At 36.0% G+C, this 12,937-nt stretch overlaps 1 protein-coding gene across 1 annotated transcript in view; it reads left to right on the forward strand.

Annotated features, from left to right (window-relative positions):
- Positions 1-12,937, forward strand: part of RSF1 (remodeling and spacing factor 1) — a 179,625-nt gene that overhangs the window by 128,202 nt on the left and 38,486 nt on the right. Inside the window, exons 6-7 of the mRNA XM_006864993.1 lie at positions 8,663-10,413; positions 12,110-12,316. Of these exons, the coding sequence (XP_006865055.1) occupies positions 8,663-10,413; positions 12,110-12,316 (1,958 nt within the window). The remainder of the gene's footprint in view (positions 1-8,662; positions 10,414-12,109; positions 12,317-12,937) is intronic.

Raw genomic sequence — 12,937 nt, forward strand, 5'->3', positions numbered from 1 at the left:
AGCTGCTTTCAAGATCCTGTCCTTATCTTTGATTTTGGAGAGCTTGATTATTATATGTCTTGGTGATTGTCTTTTAGGGTCTATCTATCCTGGGGTTCGTTGAGCTTCTTGAATGCTTATCTTTTCACTTTTCATGATGTTAGGAAAATTTCCTTCCAGAAGCTCTTCAACTGTCTCCTCTGTGGACTTGTGTGTTTCTTCCTGTTCTTGAATGCCAGCAATTCTTAAGCTGTTCCTCTTCATGTTATGCAACACGAATCTTAGGCTTTCTTCAGATTTTTTTTATCCTTTTTTGTGTTTGCACTTCTATCTTGGTAGTGTTGAGAGATTCATCTTCTAGATCACTAGTTCTAGTTTCTGTCTCTTCAGGTCTACTCCTTTGCCCTTTCAATGTATTGTCCATTTTTGATATTCTATTATTAATATTTGGACCTCTTTCTGTAGGTTTTGAATTGTTTCCAATGCTATATTTATCTTATTTGATTGTTTCTATAGCGCTTTCCTGACTTCTTCCTTATTTTTCTCAACTCCATTGTATAGTGTTTTGATACATTTTATAATCACTTTTCTGAAATCTTTCTCAGGCATTTCCAAAGCCTGCCCATCTTCCAGTATGGATTGTATGTCTTCTTCCAGCTCATTTTCCTCAGTCACTTTATCTCGTTTCTGGACATGTGCAGATATGGTCTGCTTCTGTTTTTTTTGGCATATTCAGGGGTCATCTGTGGCCTTAATACTTAGATGGGTATATCTTTTCGTATTTTTTATGCTTTCTGATTGCCTCCAGATAGATGTGGTTAGGAAATGGGCTTTCCTTTTCACTCTTCTTCTTGAGAAATGTCGAGAAGCCACTGTTGTTCGTTTTGATGATGTAACATAGGATTTAATTTTTGGCCTATTTTTTGTCTGCTTGTCCCACTCGGCAATCCCCTTCAGGCCTTTTTTCTAGTTATAAAGAGTTCAGGGCCGGCTGTGGCCATTTGGTTTTAATTGGTAAACTGTCTCTTTAAATTTCAAGGAGATCTGTGCGCATGCGTAGTAGAACCCTCCGAGGGTGGGGCTGGTTTGTCCACCAGCTCAGGCACCCCTGTAGTCACCAGAATGGAGGTGTTCAGAGAGCTAGGGGCCAATGAACAGATACCAAAAGAAAAGAATGTCAACACCTTTATCTCCTCGGTTCTGCCAGGTGTTTGTGGCCACTTTGATCCGTCCCCCTCTTGGTGTTACCCAAGATGTTGGCTCTTGGAGCTGCTGAGGTTCCCGGATTTGAAAGCAATGGATTCCTTGCCTCTGCCACAAATTCCTCCATCTGTAAGCCTTCCAACCTTATAAATATTTATTTATATGTGGTTCAGAGTTCTGGGATCATCCCCTGAGCCTGCTTGGTTGGGTATTCTGTTTTGTTGCTGACAGAGCTCCTTACTGCACTTCCACCTGATCCACCATCTTGTTTGTTCTCTCATCTTCGTTTTTAAAGAAATTGTTCAGATTAACATTTAAGAGTGTAAAAGATGCCTGTATCCTCATTTGTGGATTTTTTTAAGTGACGTCAAGTCAGTTCTGACCCATTGCAACCCTGTATAGGGTTTCTGAGGAACAGATGGCGGTTTTGAACCATTGATCTTGAAATTTGCAGTCTAGTGCTTGTCTTCCAGGACAACAAAGAACTCTGTATGCTGACTTAATAGTTTTCAGTGTTTTTCCTAAATTTGCTTTTAATTAAAGATAGAAAATTACAGGAACAGTTAATATGACTTCTTTCCCACAATTTTGGAATCATTCACATAGATAAACTTTTTTGGGTTTTATACATATATATATATATGACAGCATAAATAAATGATATTTGTCCCTTTACAACTTTTTTTGTGATTAACATTGACTTATGTAAATGTGTTTCATTTTAATTGCTGTATGTTGTTAAGTGCCACCAAATCCGTTCAGACCCATAGAGACACTGTGTACTGCTATATAGTTATTATTTATCTATTTTCCTATATGATGGATATGTTCACATTTTCCCTTTCAAAGCAGTGTTGCAACAAATATTCATGTACATATCTCTGTATATTCCTATGTTTGATATTCTCTAGAAGTAGAATTGCTCAGCTATACAATATGTTTCTTCAGGATTTAGAATGGCTATTTCTAAATTGTTTTTAGAGTTAATATTTCTACTCTCAGCACGTATTATACTTCGAAATGCAAGGTTGGAAATTCAAACCCACCAGCTGTTCGTTAGAAACCTTATAAAGGGTCACTGTGTGTCAGAACTGACTTGACCACACTAAATAACAATAACATAGGTATATAAGATTTGAATCAGAGTCTGAAATCACTATGCTATTTTTTATTTCTCAAATCTTAGAAGAGGAGTCTCTGAAGAAATTAAAACCTTAACAGGGTTTACATAGCAATAACACAATATTTTGATGGTCTTTCTTATTAATTGTAGAACTTTCCTATGAATATCAGGCTGTTGAAATTACCATGGCTTGGGTTAGGGACACCTTAGTTCTCAAACTGATAGCTTTGATCTTGAACACTCTAAAGAGGACTTGTGTTGCAGATTTGCCTAAGGTAATATATCATTTTATTTCTTGACAACTGCTTCCATGAGTCCTCATTGTGAAATCAAGCAAAATGAAGTCTTTGACAACATTGATCTTTTCTCCATTTATCATGATGCTATTTATTGGTCTAGTTGTGAAGAAAATTTTTTTTTTTTTTTTTTTTTTAGGGTTACAGTTGATGTATGCATGGGTTGATTCCAAACCAAACTTGTTTAAATATGCTTTTGTGATCAATAGATGACTGTAGATAATGTTTCTCAGTAATACATTTAAACTCTTTGTTGTTAATTACCATTGAGTTGAATCCAACTCATAGCAAGTCTGCAAAGTAGAATGAAACACTTCACAGTCCTCCTTCATTCTCACAGTTGTTATGTTTGAGCCCAAAGTTGTAGTCCCTGTGTCACTCCATTTCATTGAGGGGCTTCCTCTTTTTCCTTTACTTTCTCAAACATGATGTCCCTGATACTTTAAAGAGATCTTTTACAGCAGATTTGCCTAGTGCGATATGTTGTTTGAGTTCTTGACTCCTGCTTCCATGAGTGTTTATTGTGGATTCAAACAAAATCAAGTCTTTGACAAGTTCAATCTTTTCTCCGTTTATAGTGATGTTATTCATTGGTCACGTTGTGAGGATTATTGTTTTCTGTACATTGAGTTACAGTCCATACTGGTCTTCATCAGTATGTACTCCAACTCCTTTTCACTTCCAGCAAGTAAATGTTTATTTTCGTGTATCGCAAGTTTTTACTGATTCTTTCTCCAATCCTGATGTCATATTCTTCATATAATACAGTGTCTCAGATTATTTATTCAGCATACAGATTAAATAAATTTGGGGAAAGGATACAACCCTGGCGTACACCTTTCCTGACTTTAAATCATTCATTGTTCTCTTGTTCTGTTTGAACGATTGCCTCTTCTTCTATGTACAGGTTCCCCCTGCGCACAGTGGAGTGTTCTGGAATTCCCCTTATTTTCATGTTTATGATCTACAGTCAAATGCCTTGTGTAGTCAATATAGTACAAGTAAACATCTTTCTGGTATTCTTTGTTTTCAGGTAAGATCTAGCTGATGTCAATAATGATATCTTTAGTTCCATGTCCTCTTCTTAATCTGAATTTCTGGTAGCTCCTTGTCAATTTACTGGTGCAACCATTTTTTTAAAAGATTTTCACAAAAATTTACTTGCTCCGTCTTCTGCGTATTACTGATTGGAACACCTAAAATGGGGCTACAACGTGCCCAGTGAAGGAGGCTCCCTGTGGAGCCTCTGCAATACATAAGACTATAGGTAGAAGCCTGAACCATATCCAAATCTCCAGAGAGCAAAATTTTCACTTGAAAGGACTAGCAGACCATCCTGGAGCGGCTAGAAGAATAGAAGCAACTTCTTGATAGAAAGACCTACAGGAAAAATACAAAACTAAAATAGAGGCAGACGGACTATTACTACAAGAACAAACAAGTTGCTTGCCCAGGAAATATCAAGGCAAGTGATCGGGTCCCCTCAGTTCAAACCCCCTTCCATGACTAAGACTCAGTGGGAGTACACACTCTGATTGGTGACCATGCTTATCACGGGTAAGGGGAAGTGAGGGAAAAACAACAATGAAGTGGCGATCTAAGCCCTACAATATAGAGAGTGAAGCGTTCAGCTGATAAAAAGAGAGCGCATATGCGCAAGAACACCCACACTTGCAGATAATACCCACTTGTCTTCAATGACTGGATCATCAGAGCTCAACTAGAAGAAGAAAGAAGAGGAAAAAAAGAGTAATCTGATGCAGTTTGATGAACTTGACCTACACCTATGGAAGCAGTAGGTCAAAAGAGGGAACAAATTCTTACAGCAAGAATCATTCCCACCCCCTCCACACACAGAGTAGACAGGGATGGGCAACTTGGACATTGGCTATCCAAAATGGGGAGGGGGGAGGGCTACAAAGGCAAGAAGTGACTGGCTTACAAGCTTTCAAGAGGGAACCTAGAGACAGGGGGCCTGGAGGAAGGCAGAATCTCCAGTGAGTAGCATCCAATCTGCCTTGGTTGGAGTTGATGAAATAAAATGCAGATGGGTCTCTTGTGATACAATAGTGAATAATTGTTATCAGGACTGATTGTGAAGGTAGGAAATGTAAAGGTAGACATTTTATAGCAAGGAAGGAAGTGATTAACTTTTCAGTCTAGGAGCAGAGGTCCCTGGGACCATCAACGGAGAAGAACCGAGAGCGGGACCCTACCCAGAGAAACAGTGATGTCTGAGATGGAGGCAGAGACAATGACGTGGAGCGATGGAGCAGCTGGGGGCTTTAGATCCAGAGAGGGAGAGCGACTGTGTGCTGAAGACTGGGGGGTGGGATAGTGTAGGGGGCAGGCTCGCAGAGTATACCCTTTGGTTGGTTGATGATGCATGGAGGGGATTGTAACCATGGCAGTGATACAATGTACGATAGAATGAATGTAAAACTAATGATCTCCCATGTAAACTCATACAATTCACAATAAAACACTAAAAAAAAATATTTACTTGCATGTGAAATTAATGATATTTTTAGATTCTGTTGGATAACCTTTCTTTGGTGTGGGCACAAATATGAATCTTTTTCCATTGGTTAGTCTGCTGGCTGTCTTCCAAATTTCTTGGCATAGACACGTGAGTACTTCCGGCACCATATCATTTTGTTGAATCATTTCACTTGGTATTCTGTGAATTCCCGGGGTCTTGTTTTATACTAGTGCCTTCAGTGCAGTTTAGACTTCCATCAGTACCATTGGATCTTAATTATATGCTATCACTTGAAATGGTTGAACATAGCCCAGTTCTTTTTAGCACAGTGACTCTGAGTATTCCTTGTATCTTCCTTTTGATGTTTTCTGCATCATTCATTATTTTGCCTATAGAATCCTCCAATATTGTAACTCACGGCTTTAATCTTTTCTATAATTATTTCATCTTGAGAAATGTTGAGCATGTTCTTCCCTTTTGGTTAGATTTTGTTGGTTAGGCTCATTTACTGTTGTTTTTAAGTGTCTTTGAGTTGGTTCCAATTCATAGTGAATCCTGTATAGGGTTTCCTTGGCTGTAATCTTTGACAGAGCAGAAAATCTCATCTTTCTCAGAGAGGCTGGTGAGATGGAACTGCCAACCTTGTGGCTTGCTGTCCAGTGCTTATCTACTTATCCTCCAGAGTCACTGCTCTCCTAAATGAAAATGCCTGTAAAAAACAGTTGTCAAGTTGAATGTGAGATGCTAATCTGATTTAACCACTTAGTAGATATCTTTTTAAAGTTTATTGTTAAAATTCATGTTTTCCAAGTCCTGAGTTCAGAATTTTGTTTTGTTTGAGATGACGAAATTATAAAAGCACCTAAAGGAAAATGTTCTTAGGATGAAGCAGCCCCATAGTCCATCAGATGCACTCAACTGCCTGAGCCATCCATTCCCCGGCCCCAAGGCTGACTCTCCAAGTTGCTCCTCACTCTACCATCTTCGTTTTTTGTTTTGTTTCACTGAGTTGCAATCCATACTGAAGGCTGTGTAGTCTTTGATTTTCATCAGTAAGTATTTTAAGTTGTCCTCACTTCCAGTAAGCAATGTTGTGTCATCTGTATATTACAGGTTGTTAAAGAGTCAATCCTGATGCCACATTCTTCTTCATAAAATCCAGCTTCTTGGATTATTTGCTCTGGATACAGATTAAATAAGTCTGGTAAAAGAATATAGCCCTGGCACACACCTTTCCTGATTCAAGATCATTTAGTGTCCCCTTGTTCTGTTAGAACAGTTGCCTCTTAGTCTATGTACATGAGCACAATTAAGTGTCTGGAGTCCCCATTCTTCGCAGTGTTATCCGTAGCTTGTCATGACCCACACAACTGAAATTCTGAACCATAAACTTCAGCAATAATAAATTGTATTGAGTAAACTCTTAGTATTAGTTTTTAATTCATTTTTTAGATGGTAATCTGTATATTTTAATTGTTAACAAGGTTGTTCATTTAAGCAGATTTTCTGATACTCCATCCAATCTCAATAAATGGGAATTTACTAGACCTATTTTATGAATCGATGATACATATTAAATAATCACTGTCATTTTAAAAAATTTCTTAGTACAATTTATGTGTCAAATCACAGTATGAAGAAGAAAGAGTGATATTAATATTCTTAGGCTCTTGATTTTCTCTTTTTTTTTTCAACTATTACAATTACCTATTTGTAACATGATTAAACATAAAAGAAATGGTGCTTTGTGTAAAAAAAAATAAAACTCTTTAAGCTCTCAGTTAAATAAAAAACATGTCCTATTTCATCTTCTCACTTTTATCAATTTCTATTTCCATGAAATTGTATAATAGCTAGCTGGCTTATCATCTTAGCAAGAATCTGTTCAGCATTTTATAGAAAAATTTCTTACTTGGTAAAACTGTTTGGAATTGTGATATTTTTCAGCTTTGCATGGCTATGTTTGTTTTGTTGTTGTTGTTAAGTGCCGTCAAGTCGGTTCCGACCCATAGCGACCCTGTACAGGGTTTCCGAGGGTGTAAATCTTTACGGGAGTAGAAAGCCTCCTCTTTGTCCCGCGGAGCGGCTGGTAGTTTCGAACCGCTGACCTTAAGGTTTGCAGCCTGATTCGTAACCACTATGCTACCAGAGCTATGTTTAAAGGGGTGGAAATGTAGATAATATAATCTGAAAGCACTGTATGTACTAAATTTCTGCAGATAAACATACAGCCTCTATGCAATCCTGAGGCTAATTCAGAACCAGGCCTTGTTTCGTTCTGTTGTTCCATAGGGTCACTAGGAATCGCAACTGACTTGACGGCACATAACAGCAACATGAAATCTATTCCCATTCAGAGATTATACTATTTACTGAATTTTGACTTTCCTTATTATTTAAATCTGAACTAGTGAGTATACTATAAAAGTTGAAAATGTAGTGTCAGTATGGTAACAAAGGAATTGACAGATTAACCTAAAAATTTCTTAGATACCAACTTCTGAAAACTTAAGTTGTAGTATGACATCATTGAGGATAAGTGTAGTGTTCAATATCATAAGAAAATACTAATGTTTTGATAAAGAAAAGTAAGTGATTATGATCTTTGCTTTGTTAAAAAAGTAAAAGGTTGGAAGGAACTAGCCAAAAATATTAATAATGTTTACTTCTGTGTAGTAGATTGTGCAATTTTTTTTTCTGTTTGTTTCTTTTTTTGTATAGAATATGTATTATTTTCATAATCTGAGTACATAAAACAACTATTTTTACATAGACATGCTCATGTTATTTTATGAAACAAGTGCTCAGTGATTTGTAAAGAACATTTGTTAGTTTGTAAAACAGTATGGTCTATGGGAAATTCCTTTTGTAGTATTTTCAGTCTCTTATTTTGAACTAGAATAAATTATCAGTGCTGAGAATATATTTGTTTGCCATACAGAATACTAACACTGGAAATATAAAACAGAAACCTCAGTCTAACATAGCCAATGATTAAAGTCGTTTCTCTTAAGACAGAAACTTCAAATGTCAACATACACTTACTGTTATGTGTTGGATCGGTTTTGACTCATGACAACCCTGAGTAGGATTTCCAAGAAGCAACTGGTGGGTTTGAGCCTCCCTATACAGGATTGCTATGATTGGAATCGACTTGATGGCACTTTTAACAACAATCTTGCAGTTAGCAGTCCAGAGTATATTCTACAGTGCCACAGCAGGATCCTAGTATATAATAGGGGTTTTCAAAAAGTTCATTGAAAAAATGGAATTAAAAGATCATGAAATTTTTCCATGAGCTTTTTGAAAGCCCTTTGTATTGAGAAGGAATGCTTGTTACATAACAGTTAAGGATTTGTTTGCTAACCACAAATTTTGTGGTTTGAGCCTGTAAATCAGCTTTGTAGGAAAAAGAGCTGGTGATCTGTTTCCTTAAAATTTACAGTTATGAAAGTCCTGTTACTTGTGGTCGCTATGAGTTGGAAATCAACTCAATGGTACCTAAAAACATTATATTAAACTTTAATAATGGATAACTTTGAAAGCGTATATAATTAAAACTTTTTCTGATTTTTTTAGAGGAACAGAAAGAAAGTGAAAAGATGAAAGTTGATCAGCAGCAAGTCAATTCAGAAAAAGTTTCTGCACCCAAGGCTCTAGAAGAGACTACTATAAAAATAGAAAAAGATGATGAAAAGGAACTTGTGAAATTGCCAGTCATAGTAAAGCTGGAAAAACCTTTGTTAGAAAGTGAAGATAAAAAGAGTATCAAAGAAAAAAGTGATTCCTTCAAGGAAAATGTTAAACCTACTAAAGTTGAAGTGAAAGAATGTAGAGTAGACTCTAAAGATATTAAAAATAGTATGGAGAAACTACTGGCACAGGAGCCTGAGAGACTAGAATTTGGTGGCAATGTTAAATCTTCTCAAGAACTTACTGAGAAATCTACTGAAGAAACTGAGAAACTTAAAAATGACCAACAGGCCAAGATACCATTGAAAAAGAGAGAAATCAAACTGAGTGATGATTTTGACAGTCCAGTCAAAGGACCTTTGTGTAAATCAGTTACTCCTACAAAAGAGTTTTTGAAAGATGAAATAAAACAAGAGGAAGAGACTTGTAAAAGAATCTCTACAATTACTACTTTGGGCCTTGAAGGGAAACTACTGGTAAATGGAGAAGTTGGTGATGAAAAGGTAACTCCAAATTTTAAGACAGAACTAATAGAGGCAAAGGAAGATAGCAGTAGCCCCTGTAAGGGCAACAATGTCATCATAGAGGGAAATGGAACAGAGTCCTTAAATTCTGTCATAGCAAGTATAAAAACAGGTGAACTTGAGAAGGAAGTGGTCCCTATTGGAAAAGATACAGATAACTCAGTTTCAGAGACCCAGAGTCAGAAAGAGCAGATAGGACAACCTGATCTTCCAGAAATGGAAACCTCGCTTGATGCTTATGAGATGGCAAAGGATCTCTCTCTAAAAACTGTTACATCTACCACTGAATCTTGTACCATTAAAGTTGAAGAGAAGTCTCTGAAAAGTAAGAAAGATAAGCGCCCACCACTCCAAGAATGTCTTGAAAAGTTAGAAAAGTCCAAGAAGACATTTTTTGATAAGGACACACAAAGATTGAGTCCAATACCAGAAGAAGTTACGAGGACTACTGAAAAAGAGCCAGAAAAGCCAGGCTCTCTAAAAGCAGCGGAAACGTCACCAACCATCCTGTCTGTTCACTGTGAGAAACTAACCTCAGAAAAAGAAGTGGTAGAGTGTCAGAGTGCAAGTGCCACTAAAGGTCAGTCCCTTGAAGCTGTAAACCCAAAAATTCTGAAAGAGGATTCAGAGTCACTGAAAGTGGAAGTGGATAATCTGAATAATGTCCAGGCCGGTGGCATAGAGGATTCTTCTGAGACAAAGGGTTCTATACAAAAAAGTAAATTTAAGTATAAATTGATTCCTGAAGAAGAAACCCCTGCCTCAGAAAATAGAGAAATAACCTCTGAAAGGCAGAAAGAGGGCATCAAATTAACAATTAGAATATCCAGTCGAAAGAAGAAGCCAGATTCTCCCTCAAAAATTCTTGAACCAGAAACCAAGCTGGAGAAGATAGAAAAAGAAGAAGAGAAAGCAAATGTGGGTCGCACTTTAAGGAGGTCTCCAAGAATATCTAGACCTACAGCGAAAGTAGCTGAGATTAGAGATCAGAAAGCTGAAAAAAAAAGAGAAGCAGAAGATGAAGTGGAAGAAGAATCAACAGCTTTCCCAAAAACAGACAAAAAAGATAATTTGAAAAAAACAGAGAAGGATACAAACTCTAAAGTAAGCAAGGTAAAACTGAGTTTTAATTTCCAATTAGAAATATATGCCTCTGTTTATAACTTTTTGTTTTTGGCTGTAACTAGTCATTCTGAGCTAACCTTTTTGTTTTTTAAAACACAGTATATATATATTTTTTAATCTAAGCAGTTTTTTCTCAGTAGTTAATACCAGGTACCAAATTTCAGATTGTATAATCTTGTCATCTTTTAAACTTTAAAAAAGTTTTGGCCAGAATACAAATATATTATTATTTTTTAAAATATATTCAAGTAGTACCTAGGCTATAGCATAACAAAAAGAAAAAATACCCCATAACCACTAGTGACAGTATGATGTACATAAAGCATCTTTTCATACATTTATCTGTAAGTTCATAAGCGGTTATCCATGATTCAAAATATTCATTTTTCTGTGATTTTTTTTCCCCACTTGACAATGTGTCTTTGAACTCTTTCTGTGTCAGTAAGTACAGTCTCTTTTGCTTACCAATAGGCACATAATGTTCCATAGTGTGGCTGTGCCTCAGTTTATTTAAGCACTCCCTTATTGATTGACATTTAGGTTGTTTCCAATTTTTCACTATTACAGGCAATGCTGCATTGAAGATCCTTTTGGACATGAGTGAGTATTTCTTCAGAATAGACTCCTAGAATTGGAATTGCTGGATCAAGGGGCATGAATATTTTATGTTTTGATAGTTATTGCCACATTGCCCTTCACAAAAGCCCTGTTAATTACCCTCTCATTGCCAGTATATTTGAGTTCCTGTTTTTCCCCTTTTTAATTATTAGTCTCAGAAAATCCAGGGCTCTCTTGTCAATGATCTTCTTAAGCAATATCGTGTACAGTGAATTTTTTGGCCAGTCCATGGGAATTTATGATTAAAAGTGTTACTTTTGTTTTTAATTTATTTGAAGGATCAGGTGGTCCTTCACTGTAAGTGATTCTTTAGTCCCTGAAAAACTGAATTTTTAACTATTTATTTTAAGATTTGTCCTCTTTATTTTGTTGTTAGAATCGTTTTACACTTTGATGGGGAATGGTAGTGTAGAAATGAACCTGTAAGAGGTATTAAAAGATTACCAAACCAGGCAATAAAAAGCCATTTATAACTTTTTAAACTTTTCCTCTGAATAATAAATTTTTGGTGTCAGGATTTTATATTTAGTTCTGACACATCTAGAATTGTTTTAAAATTATGCTTAAATTTGCATAACAATATATGAAAAAAATAGTTAATGCTCTGTTGCAGAGCCTTTAAAATATACATGACCTTTGACCCAGAATCCTTTTCAAGGAATTTAGCCTAACCACTGAGGTATATGCAAAAAAATTATGTACAGGATACTTTGTTTATGAAAGTGAAAAAATGGAAAACAACTATGTAAATGTCTAATGGGGGATTAGGTAAATAGAGCTAGGTGATGGCATATTATACAGTCATTTGAAATGGTATTAGGAGAATACTTTGTGAATAGAGAAATATAAGACAGAAAGTTTACTGTGTTCCCATACAAAAAGAATGGAAATAGTACCAAAGTTTTATACTAGTTATATTTGGTGATGTGATTACAGTAATTTTCAGTTTTCTGCCTTATGCATTGATTATTTTACAGTGGCTGTGTAATATTTATATAATCAGAGTATTTTTGTGTAAAAGCATTTTTATTATATCAAATTATCCCCATTTTTTGTTTTGTACAAGGTAAAACCTAAAGGCAAAGTTCGATGGACTGGTTCTCGCACACGTGGCAGGTGGAAATATTCCAGCAATGATGAAAGTGAGGGGTCCGACAGTGAAAAATCATCTGCAGTTTCAGAAGAGGAAGAAGAAAAAGAATGTGAAGAAGCTATTCCCGCTGATGATGATGAGCCATGCAAAAAATGTGGCCTTCCGAACCATCCTGAACTAGTATGTACCTGGCTGAAATGAGCACTATTCATATTACAGGCAGGCTCTGGTTTCCCAAAATAGCCTGAATAACTCTTCTATATTTATGACTTGAATTTTTTAAAATATTACAAAGCTTGGTGTGCCATAAAATAACCTTCATCTTTACTTCTCAGCTTAAAACCCAGTTCATTCAAGGCCAAAGATCAGGATTATACTTGCAATTGCCTGGTATTTTCTCTGCTTGCTAGACTGTACACCTGATAACCAGCTCCTAGATTGAAATATTTATTTAAATTTTTTGGTTTTTTTTTTTTTTAATGTTTCACAGGTTTTTTGTATATTTCTGAAATACCAACTTTAACTCTGTTAGTCCTGAAAGCTTTATTGTGTTCTTGATAAAACATTGAAATTAAACATATAAACTTATAAAAATTTAAAACTTAATGGGCCATTGTAAACAAAAATTTAAGAAAACAAAATACAGGTTTTAACCCACTGTCTGGGAACAGATCTTTCCTTTGAAACCTTCCATAAGCCAAAATGACATACAGTAAGGAATCAGTTACTATTAGTTTACAATGGAAAGTTTTTAGAATGTTCTCAGACTCACAGTGAGTCTGTTAAAGAAACTCTAGTTAT

This window comes from Chrysochloris asiatica, unplaced genomic scaffold (assembly GCF_000296735.1).
Source record: "Chrysochloris asiatica unplaced genomic scaffold, ChrAsi1.0 scaffold00074, whole genome shotgun sequence".
NCBI classification, from domain to species: Eukaryota; Metazoa; Chordata; class Mammalia; order Afrosoricida; family Chrysochloridae; genus Chrysochloris; species Chrysochloris asiatica.